This window comes from Nansenia antarctica (assembly GCF_963989245.1).
Source record: "Nansenia antarctica genome assembly, chromosome: 10".
Lineage (NCBI taxonomy): Eukaryota > Metazoa > Chordata > Actinopteri > Argentiniformes > Microstomatidae > Nansenia > Nansenia antarctica.
In genome coordinates, this window is record NC_137680.1 from 31,040,486 (window position 1) to 31,058,445 (window position 17,960).

General features: G+C 40.9%; 3 protein-coding genes across 4 annotated transcripts in view; 2 read left to right on the top strand and 1 right to left on the bottom strand.

The window, feature by feature from the left end:
• The first annotated feature begins 4,672 nt into the window (after positions 1-4,672).
• tmem106ba (transmembrane protein 106Ba) lies at positions 4,673-10,391 on the top strand. 2 transcript variants are annotated; one of them, XM_080540796.1, is made up of 8 exons: positions 4,673-4,738; positions 6,667-6,867; positions 7,308-7,371; positions 7,545-7,704; positions 7,813-7,953; positions 8,510-8,559; positions 8,653-8,706; positions 8,853-10,391. In XM_080540796.1, exons 2-8 carry the CDS (start codon positions 6,675-6,677, stop codon positions 8,971-8,973), a joined length of 783 nt encoding a protein of 260 aa, XP_080396922.1. In that variant the 5' UTR covers positions 4,673-4,738; positions 6,667-6,674; the 3' UTR covers positions 8,974-10,391. The 2 variants fall into 2 exon arrangements, with proteins under 2 accessions (XP_080396922.1, XP_080396923.1); XM_080540797.1 differs by having other exon boundaries at positions 4,696-4,738; positions 6,642-6,867.
• Positions 10,392-12,968: 2,577 nt separating this feature from the next.
• On the top strand, positions 12,969-14,865 carry seraf (Schwann cell-specific EGF-like repeat autocrine factor; the record flags this gene model as incomplete). The annotated part of the gene is made up of 5 exons (XM_080541180.1): positions 12,969-13,194; positions 13,440-13,535; positions 13,756-13,860; positions 14,177-14,272; positions 14,753-14,865. 5 exons carry the CDS (start codon positions 12,969-12,971, stop codon positions 14,863-14,865), a joined length of 636 nt encoding a protein of 211 aa, XP_080397306.1.
• A 1,695-nt stretch (positions 14,866-16,560) lies between these two features.
• Positions 16,561-17,960, bottom strand: part of vwde (von Willebrand factor D and EGF domains) — a gene marked incomplete at both ends in the record, with an annotated part of 27,449 nt that continues 26,049 nt past the window's right edge. Inside the window, 2 exons of the mRNA XM_080541181.1 lie at positions 16,561-16,575; positions 16,682-16,785. Coding sequence (XP_080397307.1) covers positions 16,561-16,575; positions 16,682-16,785 — 119 coding nt within the window. The remainder of the gene's footprint in view (positions 16,576-16,681; positions 16,786-17,960) is intronic.

The following is a 17,960-nucleotide window of genomic DNA, read 5'->3' on the forward strand; positions in this document are numbered from 1 at the left end:
CCCACACAAACCATTATCTAATACACACTCAAACACCCACACAAACCATTATTAGCTACACACTCAAACACCCACACAAACCATTATTAGCTACACACTCAAACACCCACACAAACCATTATTAGCTACACACTCAAACACCCACACAAACCATTATTAGCTACACACTCAAACACCCACACAAACCATTATTAGCTACACACTCAAACACCCACACAAACCATTATTAGCTACACACTCAAACACCCACACAAACCATTATTAGCTACACACTCAAACACCCACACAAACCATTATCTAATACACACTCAAACACCCACACAAACCATTATCTAATACACACTCAAACACCCACACAAACCATTATCTAACCCCACATATCCTTTTTCCGCCTCAACCCTCGGGAGCTCTGGTGGACTGTCTGGTGGACTGTCTGGTGGACTGTCTGGTGGACTGTCTGGTGGACTGTCTGGTGGACTGTCTCTGGTGGACTGTCTGGTGGACTGTCTGGTGGACTGTCTCTGGTGGACTGTCGCATGAAACTCAGCCTTGATTCGCAAGATTTGCAAGGTTGCATAGCCATTGGCATTAACACCTTAATCAACACCCTCACAACATTTAAACAGGCCCTCAAAACCCACCTCTTCAAGCTCGCCTTCACCAGTTAACCCTCTCCCCCTCCCCTTCCCATGTGTCCCCAGCACTACCTTAATTGGCCCCTATACTTTCTTCTATTTATCTTTTGTTTCTTTTTATTATTACTACTCGATCTTTTCAGTTTGTAAAGCGTCTTTTAGTGTCTAGAAAAGCGCTATATAAGTCTAATGTATTAGTATTATTATTATTATTATTATTATTATTATTATTATTATTAATCTATCTTCCACAACACCAGTGCTTGCACACCACACATTGTGAGCTTAGAATTATAAGGTTCTATCTCCGTTTAGGGTAGTTCAGAGATATTGAGTGTCAAGTTTTTTCCATTCCATTATGTTTTGTGAGATGGAACCTTTGTATTTTATGAATTACTAACTCAAACATTTTAACATTTTAAAAATAACACCACACAGGCATTAATAAACACCTAATGGATCAGATTCTGTAAAACAAATGTGAGATAGAACCTTATAATTCTAACGTCACGTGCCTGGCAGTCATGTGACTGCTGAAATCAAATAATAAACAACAACAACAACAACAATAATAATAACAACAACAGACATTTGCTAAAGGTCAAGAAGGAACAAAATATCTAATTAAAATGGAGCTTGTTTCTGATTGATAAACTATGTCGATGCCACTGTACTTTATCAACTGTGATGACAAAAAGTGTTTAGAAATGTCATTTTTGCATCAAAGGCCATTCAACATCAATTGTTAGTGTTGAGAGATTGGGTGGAAGAGAGGCACAAATGCTCTGAGGAGTCATTTAAAAACAACATGATTGCATGTTGAGTAATCACAGCTTACCATAATTATTATGATGATTCACCCAACATGCTTTAATAACCAAGACGACTAATATTCATGTATTATGAGGGCCCTGCATCTCCAAAGTCTTTGACTTCGGCTGTAATTAGAAATTCATATAAACTTGCCTTACCCCCATTGCAGAGGCAGAGGCAGTGGCAATGTTAATATTTAATTATGGTATGATTTTGAAGTTAGGTTACTAAGCAATTAAAAACATGCATAAAAGCATAATTTATTTCTTTGATAAAGATTCTGCTCTGCATTGTCCCTGACATACAGTAGCATGGTTATTTCAAACTCCGCTCTTATTCATTTTCAACCTCGATGATTAGAGTTCCAACAGGTTATAACTGTGATTGATTAAGCCAAGTCCTCCTGAGGTCATTTCCAGTAATGTGGAGAGAGAAAGAATGGCTGGTATATACAGTACAAGATTTAATTCCACAGCTTTATAATGTGGTTGATAAGGCCTAATAACTCTGGTGGTCTAATGTGCCATTACTGTAAATCATTGTGATTAGACAAGGGGGGCTTTCACTGTGTTACAGTATGGCTAGCATGTGGAGAACAGTAACCCCAGGGCTGAAGGGCCTGCAGAAATCACATCCAGTACTTCTAGTCAGGTCTTCTGACAATTATTTATTTTTTATTTTACAATCAGTGTATGACGGGAATACAAGCACTAAATTGTAAGAATTGTAATGGTCCGAAAAGAACAAAAAATGTGGTTGCTAAAGATAGATCTAAAAAACGGTAGGCCTACAGTGCTTAAGTATCTTTAACCAGTATACAACAAGGATACAACGTCACACACCAAGTGTTGCCCACTGGGGATATTCAGCACGAACAGGTCAAAGCAAACCTCCAAGTGTAGTCTGTAGATATACACACACTCCCTATATCCCAACCTACCCTCAACAATACAGAGTTTATCCACTCTGTCTGTTGTGATGCTGATAGTTTGAAGTGCTGACACCTGGAGTAGGCGGATGTGTCCACACAGGTTTCCCAAGGGCCTTATCAGAGTCACACAGGCAGCCGCACAGCAGAGTAGACGGGCAGTGCCAGAAGACTCTTAACCCGCCTCCTCAGCCTCGAGCTGAGAGGTATTCATACGCCTTACCGTCATTCCGATTAACTTACGTGTGCAAATATGATTACGTTTGTACTGTGAGTTGTGTGCATTGGATGAAATAGTAATGCAATGACAGGGGACTCTTGAGTGGGAAATTGAGTGGGAGCGTCTAAAAATAAAAGGTGTAAGAGAGAAGGGTAATTTGGGTTTAGGTGGATTAAGCCATGGAAATGTGAGTGCCCATCCTGAAGTTTCCTTTAACCTCGAGTAGCCTTGTCCATCACTCACCATGTTCTGTGAATCCATCTCAATCTTTGTGATTTCACAAAGTATAGACTCAAATGTAAATGAGCATGTCATATTCAAAGTTTAATCTGTGTAAATATCAACAGCATAAATAAAAAAAAAGATAACATTCATATAAAAACATTCTAAAAAGTTATCAGTTATATTCACAAACATTACATCTGTCTTACTGTGAATTGGATTCCGATTAACTATCTATGTTTGAATTTGGCAGATTTAGCCCTGTGATGACATTTTTTGTGAAATAGGGACTGTAAGAGAATGAGTATTTCATTTAGTGAAGGACAAGAGTGGAGTGTGTGGTAACCTGTGTGGAATACTGTGCATGCTGACATTAGCATTAACTGAGGAGTTCTTTTATAAATTAATTGGTTTTGACAGCTTCATGCTTGGAGCAGCATGTCGGTAATGTACTATCCATGGGCAGTGGGGCGCACTGACAAAATGAGTGGCAGTGCCAAGTAGGCCCTTTTAAAGCAGTTAGGGGGAAAGCTTTAGAGCTTTAAAGCTTTAGACTCCACCTGATCGTTTTCTAAATATGATATTTCCTTTTCTTAGCCATTATTAATAGTGATAACGAACAGATTAAAGGGCAATCTGGAATTGGTATCATCAATTTTGGGACTTTTAAATGAACGTTATATAACCATTGATTCTTGAAGAATAGAAATCATCAGCGTCATAATAACCATCAACTGTCTTACCCTATCAGAACTCAACATATAAGAAATGGATATAATATAAGAAATGTAATAACTTAACTTCACCTAACTTAATAGCCACCACTAACACACCGTGTAACATTGTGAACTATTCCTTTAAACACTAACTCCATTGGTAGTGGTGGAAAATAATCTCGCTGCTGTTCAGTCACAAATGCATACCTGACAGCACGCTGCTGCCATCGTGTGGTCATCAAGGACATTGCGCCTGGATGATTTATCAAAACAACCACTTTTTGGTATATCAAAGTAATAGTAAACTAAAGGAACAACTGTCATTTCATTGGGGTCACATTATAATGAAAATAGCTATTTTTACGTCCCAATCCATCCCTCCTCAAACTACCACACAGAGATCTCCTGATCTACTCTTTGTAGCCTACTCATGCCTATTTATAAAAAGATGATTTCAGGCTCAGTTCAAGTCCAGTATTTTATTTACAAAACAAAACAAATTATATTTGTTACAATCTGAGTCCAGCATAGCAATGTAACCATTACATGGATTTATATCGAAGCAAAGAGTCCAGGCCTAATCTTATTTCGGTAATTCAATCATGTGACAGAAAATTGGAAACTCAGTGACAATGGTGGGATTTGTCGAAAACATGGAAAACCAAGAATGAAACCTCAGGTGACATTCCAGGAAATGGTATGGCAGTTAGAGCCTTAATACATAATATATTTAGAGAAATATCACTCAATTCCCAAGCACACGTTCTCAAATCCAATCAGTTTAATTATTTTGGAGACTACTTACGCAAGAAACGACAACTTAATGTGTGCATATCAGCTTCATAATCTCTATATTATAATATAATTTATATATTATATTACACTACGCAACAAATGTCACAGTAAATCATACCACATACAAGGATGGAGGGCTGGCTGCACTTGGCAAATGTGCCTCAGCAATTACCAACCCCGTTCTGTCCAATCAGGAGAATACCAACCCGTTCTGTCCAATCAGGAGAGCGAGGGGCGTGCTCACAACCCGTTCTGTCCAATCAGGAGAGCGAAGGGCGTGCTCACAACCCGTTCTGTCCAATCAGGAGAGCGAGGGGCGTGCCCACACATGCGGTGTATTGACATAATAAAACAGTGAACGGTCGTGACCAAGCGAATGTCCGACAATTCTGTCTAAAAACACGCAAAGGTAAGCTTATACTTTGGAAATTAAACGAGCCAATTGTATTAAAGCCCACCGCACATTGTTTCTGAGTTTTTAGTCAGAAGTACAATACGAATACACACAGCAACATTGTATCCATGCCTTATGCCGATGCCTTATGGTTGCATTCTCAGCGATTCGGAATAAACGTGACAAGGAATAAAAAGAGAAACACAAAAGAACACCGCGAATATCTAACGATGTATCTGTGGGGTTTGGGGTCAAATGGCAGAGGAGCGGACGAGTTGTTGTTGAAGGTACATGGTGTACCATGCAGTCTGTTGTTGTTGAAGGTACATGGTGTACCATCCAGCATGGAGGCCACAGGCGCACAACGTCCAGCGGCTTTCTGCTGACTGGACACCATCGGCGCAGACATCACTTTAGGTCTAAAGAAGTGTTGTGGCTGACACTAATCGCTTGAAGTAGCCTATGCATAATGCAGTTGCAGAATATAGCATCAGCTTTATGTAATGTGCAGTCTAATTATCATAAACATAACAGGGCCCCGTTCCACTATGCGAGATTATCTTCTAAGCCTCGATAAAGTTCTAAGCCTCGATAATGTTAGCTTGCGTTCGGTTCCATCAATGTGGCTCAAATAATTCGCTGCTTGGTTGAGCTCCTTCTGAGTCGGATATAATTAGCCTGGTCGCGAGCAGGCTAAAACACTGACTAAAGTAAGACGTGCGAACTACATCCCGACCGACAGTTCCTCTTTTAGGAAATATTAGTTCCCACTTCACACGAGATAGATAGATAGATTGGTTGACTGTGTGATAGATAGATAATTTGATATTTTGAAAGTGTGATCGATCGATAGATAGTTTGATTGTGTGATAGATAACTTGATATTTTGAAAGTGTGATAGATCAATAAATAAGAGTGTAAAAAAAAAAAAGAAGTAATTGTTTCAATTTGCATTGCTGTCATCACAGCGGTCTGGCTGGCGCAGTGGTTAAGGCAACCAGCTAGAGATCCAAAGGTTGCGTATTCGAGACTTGACTAAGTGATTTTTTTTTTTTTTTACATTTAACCGAAGCCTTCATGCAAAGGCTTAAACACCATTGTAATCGTGTCAGTTCTTGTAAATTAGCCTGCACCATAATTTTATAGCCTACATACTTTTTTTGATGAAATTTTAGATTAGATTCAGACAACGAAATGCAGTAAAAAGTGTGTCCGAAGAGGGATTCGAACCACCGTCTAAAAATGACGAATAAATACCACGGCAGCGGTCGGTACCACTAGGCCATTGTGGCGATATGACGGTTTGTAGCCTGCTGCTGATATCACCACAGTAGTAATATTCATTTATTAAAATATGAACATATAACAATAACTGGGGCTAGTATGACCTACGCATTTAATCGGTCAGCAATTTCTTGCCAAACCATTTCCCTCGCCTTGTTAATTGCGGCAGTATTGCACTATTTTACATCTTATTTTTCCGTCTTCATAAAGATCAATAATTCGGAATGCTGCGCAAATGTAGGACCCCTGCAGAGTGGAGTATCTTCATTTCGACAGATCGACTCTTCTGGGCTCTTTATGTCTGCGTGCACGCGCCCATATCGAAGATTTGTAAGCCTGTCTTCTGTGAACACTGATGACACAAGCCTGATCCTCGTTCGAGGAATCACCTGAGGCTTGAATTCCAATCCCGAGTTGCCTGATCGCCTGATTTATTTCAATCGCCGATATACTAATCCACCTTTAGTGGAACGGGGCCCAGGCCATACGTGATAATCCAATGCACTGCAACTGAAGCCTACATACGATGAATAATGTGTTTACACCTGCCCACACTCAACAATCTACACGACATGGAATGAATAATGTGACGGGTAGTAATCACTTTTTTTTTTAACCGAATGTACTTTTTTAGCTATTTTCTTTGTTTGTTTTGACAGCTTTAGCTATGGGTAAGGCTCACTCCCACTCGGCGAAGCAGAAAGACGACCAGGACAACCTGACGTCTCCAGAGTACACAGACACGCACAACGAGGAGGATGGAAAGAATGGCGACGTGTCCCAGTTCCCATATGTGGAATTCACTGGCAGAGACAGTGTCACGTGCCCCACATGCCAGGGAACTGGCAGAATCCCTCGTGGTAGGGATACAAACAATACAAATACATTTAGTTTTTCACATTTGCACATACACACAACCATGCACACACAACCATGCACACTCACATCTGATGTGACCATAATACTAGTGTTTACACACTGCAAGTTATTTGCTTAACATGGTAGTTTTATAGTATTTCTATTTTAACTTGATATTCAAACTAAAATGCCAAACCTGCAGCCAGGGTTCAGTAGCAAAATGTTTTTGCAAAAAAAATAATTCTGTTTTCTTATTGGTCAAACTCACATAGTTCCCACTCTCTCTCCCTGTTGGACTCTGATTTACAATGTGCCTAGTAAACATTACCTAGATATTATGCCTGTACGTGCTGTTTATTATGGTAACTCTTATCACCCAAATGAGCAAGTGAGCAAAACAGAGCAAGTGAATCAGTCATGCATCTTCTCTATTCCCCTCCAGGCCAAGAGAACCAGCTTGTGGCTCTGATTCCATACAGTGACCAGAGGCTGAGGCCAAGGAGAACGTAAGTCGTGTCTTTTCGCTCAGACAGACCCTTTTATGAGTGTTTGATTTTGAAGCGTTCTCTGATGAAACGGTGCCCCCCCCTTGCATGAATATTTGTGGTTTGAGCCACTCCTTTGTTCTTCCAACGTGGCTTCCTCATCCAACTTCTCTTCTCTATTTTCTTTCCTGCAGAAAGCTGTATGTCACGGTATCCGTGTCTGTTTGCCTTCTGCTGTCTGGCCTGGCTGTGTTCTTCCTGTTCCCCCGCTCCATCGATGTCTCCTATGTGGGGGTGAAGTCTGCCTTCGTCTCCTACGACCAGGAGAAACGGATCGTGTATCTCAACATAACAGTGAGTTCCTCCCCAGTGTCGCTTTTCCTTCTTGTATTTCCATCCAGTGGCAGACAAGGATTTGGTGTCTGTAATGATTCTATTGCTGATGTTCTTCCTTTCTTCTAGAACACCCTGAACATCACCAATAACAACTACTATGCTGTGTCTGTGGCGAACATCACAGCTCAAGTGCAGTTCTCCAAGACGGTGATTGGAAAGGCCCGCATTAGCAACGTGACGACTATCATACCACTGGATATGCAGCAAGTAAGTCCTGTCTCCGTCACTTCTAAATGCCTATAAGGGTTACACATCACCTGAATATTATAACTGCTCATTATTCAGAATTATATTTGTTACATGAGCAAAGCTTGACAAGTGCATAGAAGTTATGAGGTTTAAACTTTTGACTGAGATGTCCTAGAATGCCCAAGAGAGTACCCAAGTAGACAACACAGCAGCTCATTGTTGTACCCAATGGCATCCCTGCGAGAGGCCATTGTATCAGTCATGTGACTTATAAACTAAATGTTTGACTGCAAGATCTGGCAACCATGATAAAGCCCACTCAAAGCCTTGTCCTTGGCGTCATGCATAGCTTTCGGGAGGGAACTGTTGGACTGTTGACCTCGATAGTTACTTAATAGTTAATAGTTAAGTCTAATTACTCAGACGCCCTATGTCAATATGGAAGTCAGATCACCACTGCAATACAACAAACTCAACCTTATGGATTTGTGTCTTCCATTAGTGTAAGCTTATAGCCTAGTTTATAGTAGATAGTAGATACTATACCTATAATAATACTTTGTGTTAATTCCAGATTGACTACACGGTACCAACTACCATTGCTGATGAGATGAGTTATATGTTGTAAGTATCTCAGTAATAAAATGTTAGTGTTGGTCTAGTACCATGATATAGATGTTAAAATAAAAACGTTTAAATACATATTTTGTCTTGCAGTGACTACTGCACCCTGCAGTCCATAAAAGTACACAACATTGTCGTCATGATGCAGTAAGTATACCTTGACATTACGACAGTTTCCAACAAAGTGCACACGTGAAATATATTCAAGTTTCTTTACTGTCCGTGTGTCAGCCATGTTGGTGAGAGTCACTGTTATTGGCTGGTTTGTTGACTGCCTCCTGACCTGTTTTCAGGGTGACGGTGACCACGTCTTACTTCGGCCACACGGAGCAGGTCTCCCAGGAGATGTACCAGTATGTGGACTGTGGGGGCAACACCACCTCGCTGCACGGCCACGTACGGGTCTATAAATAGACAAGATAAGTTAGTAATAACCCTATTACAGGAGCGCCGTTGTCTAGGTATACTGGGTTTCACAGAATTTTTTAGGTTCACTTCCACTGGAAAATATAGGAAGTACTGTCTCAGTGACAGTTGGATATGGTGCCAACATGCAGTGAAAGCGACATTATGAAAAATAATGAGGTTTAAGGTAGTTCTTCTCTTGCGTAAACCTAATCCAGGTCTGCAGGCATTTGAGATATAGACGCACTTTATACAATGAAATACAATGATCAGATAGTAGTTTGACAGTGTTCCCGTTGTAAGGCTACCAATACCACTGACCATGCCTGGACACTTAGCAAGGGCACTCCTACATCAACTAATATGGAGGAATCCCTGTTGAGGTATTATCAGCACCACTAACCAGCCCGACTACTGTTTAAAGGCCTTTTCCCATTCCTATTTCTCCAAGCCTTTTTCGTTTGTCACTTTAAATGATTTATTATTTGGTACATTGCATGTACTTTCTGATGTCATTCAGTTGTTATCACTCCTTTTGTCATTCTAATGATTGTGAGATTTTGATTTTTTAATTATTAGATGACATACTGTACCACCCACAGTGAAAGTAGAGTAGTTATGACTATTGGTATTCTGCTGGCATTTTAATAGCAACATTTGGATGACTATTATAGTTTTCCCTCGTGTCTCATTTCACAGTACAGTACCTATAAACTGTACAATGTGTTGTTTTAAGTGTGTGAGTTGCTGTACAACAATTGTAAATCTTTCAAAAATAGTTTGTTTTAAAAGGGAATATCACATGTGTTTGTGAGTACCTTCTTCAAAGCGGATATCCTCAGTGGTATTTTAAAACGAGGTTTTTATTTTCTCCGGAAATTTTGCTTCTGTGGTTTTTTTCTCAAGCAAGTTTGTGGGTATTGATAAAAACATTGATGCCTCTTTCAAATGTTCTTTTATTAATAGTCATCACTGGAACATTGTAATGCAATTTTCTTACATTATGTTGATAAATTCATGATTTTCTTATTTTCTGGTAACATTTCTATAGCCTTTTAAACACAGTTGTGCATAGAATACCAGTTTTAAACTAAACATGCCAATATAAATGTGAAATATCTATTTGAATAAAGTTTGATTTGATATGGTGGAAATCACAAAAACACACTGTAGAATATTCCAAAGTGCCATATATATATTATGTGTGTCTGCCATTGAAGGCAAAATTCCCATATCCAAGAAAACTTTAATTTCACAGATCAAATTCTCACTGAGATGCTTTGACGATCTACTTCTACCATGTTCCTTCAACTGTAAGTGTAAATGTGGAGACTGTCAATGTAAACCACTGCCAAGCATTCAGGCATTACATGTAATGGTGTGTTTTCCTCGCATGAAACTGGGAATAAAAATGTGGTTGTTTTTGATGTTTGGTTTCTTTCTTAAAAGTTGTAGTTCAGAAGATCAGTTGAGATCTGGAAGCAATTATAAATGTGTCCTGCAATACTGGTTGATGTCACAGAGTGGCGCTATTACAATGAAATCGGCTCGAGAACAATGTAACTGGCTGTGGCATTAGGACATTGGTGTGAACATAGTATGGTTGGCTAGAAATAAAGACATCATTCAAACCTATAATTCTGCTAATTAAATGTGATTTTAAGTATGGAATGAGTGTTGTAGACCTATCTATTAACTGAGATAGCTACGTTCATTAATCTAAGATGCATTGTAACATAACAATGTGTTCAACTTTATGCACTATTATTGAAGTCAAATTATTAAAATATTTCTTTGCCAGTGTGTATGGGGAAATGATCATCGCAATAATAGTCAGATACTTTTCAAACCATTGTGCTGCTGACCCGAACTGTGCTTACTGTGGCCCAGTAAATGATCAGCCTGCTCTCTATTAGATAGCTCATCACAGAAAGTTATTCCTATCATGTGACATACAGTGCTAAAAGCTAACTCATTGTGTGTTAGCAGCATACATTTTGCTCTGATTTTGCTTCTTGTAATGGTGTTTATTGTAATGTACAGTAGCGTACACTATGGGCTGGCTTCATGGACGCAGATTAAGACTAATCCTAGACTAAAACACATTTTTCCATTGCAAGTGTGATTTAGTCCAGGACTAGGCTGAAGTAAGTCTGTGAAACCAGCCCATTGTGTGTAAATGTCTTCCTTTGCAAGTGGTATTACTGTATGACCTCTGAGTGGCCCTGTAGACGGTGGGTCGGATGTGTGTCAGTGTGTTACCCTGTTTGCTTCCAGATGCTCAGCAGTGCACCGGAGGTCTCCGGTGTGTACCGGTATGTTCACATCTGCTGTTGTCATTAAAACACCATTTCCTCCCCAGGATTCAGGTCAGGGGCTTGGAGCAGTTCCACTCAACATTTACTAGGCAGCCAGAGACAAAATGTAGGATCAAGTGGTGTTCTTGCTGGCTAACACAGATTGATTGATTGATTGATTGAAAACTTTATTAGAAGGTTTGCAGAAGTAGGTACATGAAAGTACATATTACATACAAGGTCAACTAAAAGGATAAAAACCCAAGAAAGCCACTGGCTTATTTCAATTGGGGTCCTTGTAAGCCTTTGTGACTGATCCTAACCCTCAGTAGATTGAGTTTCACTGTGTTTCAGATTTCAGTTAATTGAGTTAACTTAAGGCCTGGATTTGGAACCGTGACTGTTTGTTACGACGCAGGCTACTGTGCTCCTTCTGCATGATCCAAGATGTCTGGGAAATAAAGAGGACAGACTGAGGCAGTAGAGCTGTTCAGAGTTGTTGTTTTTTGTCTCATGGGTGTGGGTTCAGCAATGTCACTGCAATGTTAAACAAAACAGTTTTTGAGTGAGTTGTTATGGCTCCTGAGGTGAATGTTGGAGTTCTGCCTTTGGTTGTAAAGGTATGTGTTATATTAATGAATGATGAATGAACTCATGTTCTAATCTGTTCTAAATTGGCAAGATACGTAGAAGGAATGGGTTAGGGTTAGATAGATACATACATCCATACATCCATACTATGACATATTAGCCAGGTCACCCATGACAAATCAGAACAGAGATTCTGTGTTTTTAGATTCTCCACATACACATTGTGTGTCTACTATAATACATAACATGCATGCATGGTAGTGCAAAGAAAGAGCAATTTAGTTGTTAACACTCAGTCAATAGACCCAGTGTAGAGGGGGTCAGGAAGTAGAAAAGTGAGTAGACTAGACTAGACGACTGGTTTGGTTGTGTGAATGTCATTAACAGAGACATTCCCTTTGCCCCATGGATCATATACTTTCCCTTTTCCAGATGTAAAGTAGGAAATGGCTTTTCCATATGTGATCTCTGCTAACTTCCATCACAGAAAAGGGCTAGCGTGGGCAGAAGAATAAACCTCATTTTGTTTCCCCATGAAGTCCTCTGAAACATGGATAATGTCCTTTCGCCGTTGTTAGTGAATTATACTGTAGTGTAGTAGGCCATGGCCTTCTCTGACTATTCAAGTTCCTTGTTGACCTTTGACATTAGCTGGAGTCCTGACAGCTGTCAATAAATCACTCCAAACTACTTATACTTTGCAATCGCCCTGCCCTGCTATTACTAACTGTTGTGGTATGTTATTGCTATGAATCAGCTTCATACCTACATGAAACAGTCTTCGAGGCAGGCAATAGGTAACTGAACACATGTACTGTAGGTAAACTCTTGAGTGGCAGGCCTTCCTCTCTGCAGAATCACTCACACAGAGGAAACGGTCAAAGTTCCTGAGTCGAAGGTCTCCCCCTGCCCCCCACCATCTCTACCTCGAGCCAGCCCCCTAACTGCATTCCCCCCATCCCCATTCTCTTGACTGGCTAAAAAAACTCTGCTGTAGTTTCTTCATCCATCAACGGGGGCGACGTGGAGGGGGAGAAGCCTTGGAGAATTTGCGAGGAACTTCGCTTCCAACTCGTTCTTTGAGCTCCAGTTCCCACCGCTGACCAGCTGAAGAGGATGGGACCCTGGGTGAAGATGGAGCTCTTAGCGCTGCTGGCCTCCCTGGTGGCGCTCGGGGGTCTCTGCGTCTCCGCGCGCTCGGACGCTCCGCGGGGGGTGGCGGTCCCCTTCGTGTTCGACCCCAAAGCGACGTGCGACCCTCCGTGCAAACACGCAGGAATCTGCATCAGAAACGACACCTGCTTCTGCTCGAGGGGATACGAGGGGGAGACCTGCCAGTATGGTAATGTAATGTTGCAAACTTCTGTTTAAGAAGTTCCCTTAGAATAGAGGGGAGGAGGGGGGACACTTATTAGAAATAGATTTTTTTTTCTTAGGTAATAGAAAAGTGATGTTTATATTTTTGCAATAAACCTTTCCAATCTGAAGGAAGCAGAATGTGTATGTTGTGTTTCTGTTTTCCATGTCAATGTTTCAATGACTGAGAGGGTTGAGTGTTAACAGTGTATGTCATTGTGCCGTGTGCAGCTAACTGCTATCCCAAGTGTAAGAATGGAGGAGAATGCCTTCGCCCTGGGAAATGCAGATGTCCTACTGCATTTGGAGGAAAATATTGTCATAAAGGTACTACTTCTGCTTGGGTTTTAGTGACTAAGAATGGTGTTCAGGGAGAGAGAGAGAGTGTGTGTGTGTGTGTGTGTGTGTGTGTTATGGGGAGGAGGATTTGAGAGGGAAAAATACTCAAGAGGGTATATATAGGGCACATTCATGTACAGTCATTTAATTCTTGGTCTGCTGCTGCAGTGGTGTATAACGGTGGATGTCATGTGTTTGTCTTTGGCAGTGACGTGTCATGGCGGATGCTGGAATGGCGGGGACTGTGTCGCTCTGAATGGAGTGGCCAAGTGCCTCTGCCCCTCAAGCTGGACTGGCTCCAAATGCCAAGAAGGTTTGTTGACATATCTAATTACCCCCCCAAGTTATCACAGGGGTGAAACCACAAGTGAGGCTTGTTGCTCAGCTGGTCTATTCATCAACTGTTGTGTTGTTTTAACCCTTCCACTTAACTGAGTGCAGCTGTAGGCTACTAACTTCTACTGCAATCGCCTTGCCACGATACAGTCATAGGCCATACAACAATCGGGGGGAATAACTAATTGAATATGTCATGAATGAGACGCACTGAGAATGTGCGTCCAATGGGGATAATGGTGATTTATTAGTTGCTGGCATGTTTGAGAGTGTGTTCTGTGGTGTTCCCCCAGCAATCTGTCCCCAGGGGTGCAGGAACGGAGGCAGCTGTGTGGCCCCAGGAATCTGCAGCTGTCCCGAGGGCTGGTTGGGGGGAGCCTGCCACACTGGTGAGTAAGGGTTGATGTACTGTATCACTCTGTTGTTCACTTTCACACTCACTCACTCACTCAGACATGCACAGGTTTGGTATAGACACACACACACACACACACACACACACACACACACACACACACACACACACACACACACAGACACAGACACAGGCATGCGCACACACGCACACACACACACACACAGGCACACACAGACACGGACACACACACACACACACACACACACACACACGCACACGCACTGTATAAGCAATCACACAGACAATAGATTAAACTTTGGGAAATGTTTGACATTTGTTTCTGGAACAGTATTTCTTGAGATTAACTCTCCTCACCTCGTTTGGCCAATCAAAATAAAGACAGGTGTATCACATGACTCGTTTCCTCCTCCGCTATCTCACGATTTACTTGCTGCAACACTCCATCTCCTTTTTCCATTTTCTTTATTTTCTTTCCCATTCTCTCTTGTAGCTGTGTGTAGTCACCCCTGTCTGCATGGAGGGAAGTGTGTGTCTCCTGACACATGCCGCTGTCGCCCACCCTTCTCTGGACCACACTGTGAGGAGAGGAAGAAGATGTTTTAACCCTGAAGGGGTCAGAGGTCAAAAGAGGGCCAATCAGAAGCCTTACTCATGTAGGCCCTAATACATTCCGAACCTGGTGCTTTAAATAGTGTCTCTACCTTATTATAATGTGTAAAAGTACCACTGAACTTGTGTTCTTTATGTGTTAACATAAACCTTTGACTGTAAACGTGTACTGTACTGTACTGTTGTGTTTGTGCCATGAAATGAATTAAAGATGGAGAAAAATGCATTTTTATGTGTTTTCTTCTCCTTGATGAATAAAGTATGTACAGTATGGGATTTTATTGAAAAGGCAAATTACAGGGTGCTCCTTCCTGTCAATCTCCACTGTCTCTATCCCAATAAAGCAGAAATGCCCTAAAAACATGATCTAAAAAATATATTTTAAAAAGAAAGGGAAAATGACCTCCATTGCTGTTATTCAAGAAGTCAATCTACTACTTAGACATGAGACATATCACAGTACATACGAAATGTTATCAGTTTATTTCCATTACATACAGAATGATGTAAATGTATCTAACACGTTTAAAATATCTATTCTCAACGCACCAATACCTACATACAATGTACACAAGTGACCAAGCATATTTGAAAAGGGGTAAAAGATCTCTTCAATATCCAAATCATTGCTAACATAATTTATAACATTCATAACATTCTAACGTGCCGCATTCTGTACACCAACAGTGTAGGCTTACTAATATAACTGCGCTGTCAATCAAAAGTCAATGTATCAATCCCTTATAAACACAGGTAGAGGCTAACCTTTGTCATGTATCTTCAAAACAAGTAAAAGTTAAACAAGATGATATCATTTCTAAGGCAGTTGTAATGTATAAAGAAAACAACATACTTGTTCCCCATTTGTAATAAGGTATGAAACAACAGTGCACAAAAGTTTCAGGCAAATACATGGGGGTACCACAACAAACCAGGGGTCAGTTCCACAAAAGTTTGCAGCTTAAGCAGTACTTTCTACGGACAAGCCAGCCGCAAAGCCATGAGATAACAATTGTAAAATCAACATTTGCAGTTCAATCTGTTCAAAATGTGTTAATGGATTTTCAAGAGATAAAGTACTAACTACGAGCTATGAAGCTTTCGCGAAATTGACCCCAGATTGGATACAAACTTTGTCCATTACAATTAATAACCAGGAACAAAACGAATGCAAAAAGGTATGTATCAATATCCTATAAACATCATTCGGTTACTCTTCAAACAAACTCTCGTCATCAACACTTCAGTGAATTATCTTCTACATTTTTATGTTTCTCGTTTCTCTTCTCTTACTTACACTTTTACATAAAAGCCCAACATAAGGATTACGGTACATGACATACATGTATTACACATGAGAGTAAGGCCTTATGCAAAGCTGTTATGCCGATGTGCTACCTTGATCCATGAGGTAGTGACGTACAGGGACAATAAGACAAGTGCAATATATCCAGTCCCTCTTTCCATGTATGAAGACACACACTCTTGCACACGCACATACTTACGCACACACTCACACGCACATACACACACACACACACACACGCACACACGCGCGCACACACGCACGCACACACACACACACACACACACACACACACACACACACACACACACACACACAGCCTTAGGTGCTCCTCTTGCTTTGTGCATATTGTAACTTCCGCATTCTTCAGTCCTCCATTCCACTCATGCAGGAGGAGCCTGTGAACAAACAAAGACAAACAAAGTCAACAAAGAATGAGAAAACAAAGTCTCTCAGGAAAGACTACAAATGCAGTCGTCGCGACAACGGAGATGTGACCCCAACAGTCACCTTTAGCCCACAGGTGGCACCAGTGAATCCGTTGCGGCAGTGGCAGAAGTTGGGCAACACACACCTCCCGCCGTTGAGGCATCTCTTCTTGCAGATGGCTGTAAAACAGGAAACGGTGGTAATGTGTTAGGGTGTATGAAGAACAATCGGATAGAGATAGCTCTTGTGTTGTGATTATAATCATTATACTACAATAAACAGTGATTATACTCAGGGTTCGAGTTATAAGCTGAGCTTTGTGGGGGTCTCCAAAATAACAGTGCGAAATGTTCTCATGCACGCGCGCGAATCATGCCCACACAGCGTTGGGACTTACAAGTTTTAATTAGCCATAGGTTACTCATTTCACCACATCAACACCACCACATGAAACAACAGCTATAAGCGATAGTCACGGGTATCTCTGCCAATAATTTTGTTGTTTTTGCTATACAGTCCATTCACTTTTCCTGTTAGCACGACACATTGTCCACATCTCCATTTCCAGTGACATCGCACCTGACCGGGAATCAAGTGATTTGACATTAGAAATTAATTTGTTTCATCTCTTGTGCAATGTGCTACAATCTGGGCACATGAATGATCGGATCGGTGAGCAGGGGCCAACTGTCGTGCCATTCATCTCATTAAGTTTCATAATTGGATTCAGTTTTGTATAAGGCATCCTTTCTTTAGCGACAGTATAAGCTGCTCTGAACGAACTAGCTGTCTCCTTATACATACTGGAGGTGAGTTCTGCTACTTTCTTCGGAAGCACTTGGTTTTGTTTGAGCTCTGCTATTTCAACAGTTTCAACGTTAGGTGTCATAACAGGGCAGCTGAATTCTGAAGTTTGGTTTCTTGGATGAAAACACGAAACTTTCCAGGCTTGTCGACTCGGTCGGAAGCAGTGGCCTTTTTTGGGGCGGCATGATAGCTAGCTACTGAATGTTTTCTTCTCAATAATCGTGTTTTCACGTTCGCAAGCGCTCAACGATCATATTCTGCTGTTGCACAATATTCTACTGCGCCCCATAGTGTCTTGGTGGTAAAGTGCAGGCAGTCAAAGGCATACTGTCATTCACAGGAGATTAATGCTGGTGCGCTAGTTCTTTTGGAAAACGTGTTTATTTTAGAATATTTCTCATATAAATAAATATAAATAATACTCATTACATTGACATTTTTGATCAAATAATGGTTGTGGTAATGTATTATTAGCGACCCCCACAGATGTATGATTTTACTGCTTTCATGGGAGCTCAGACCTTCCTTATGGGAGCTCAGCTCCCAT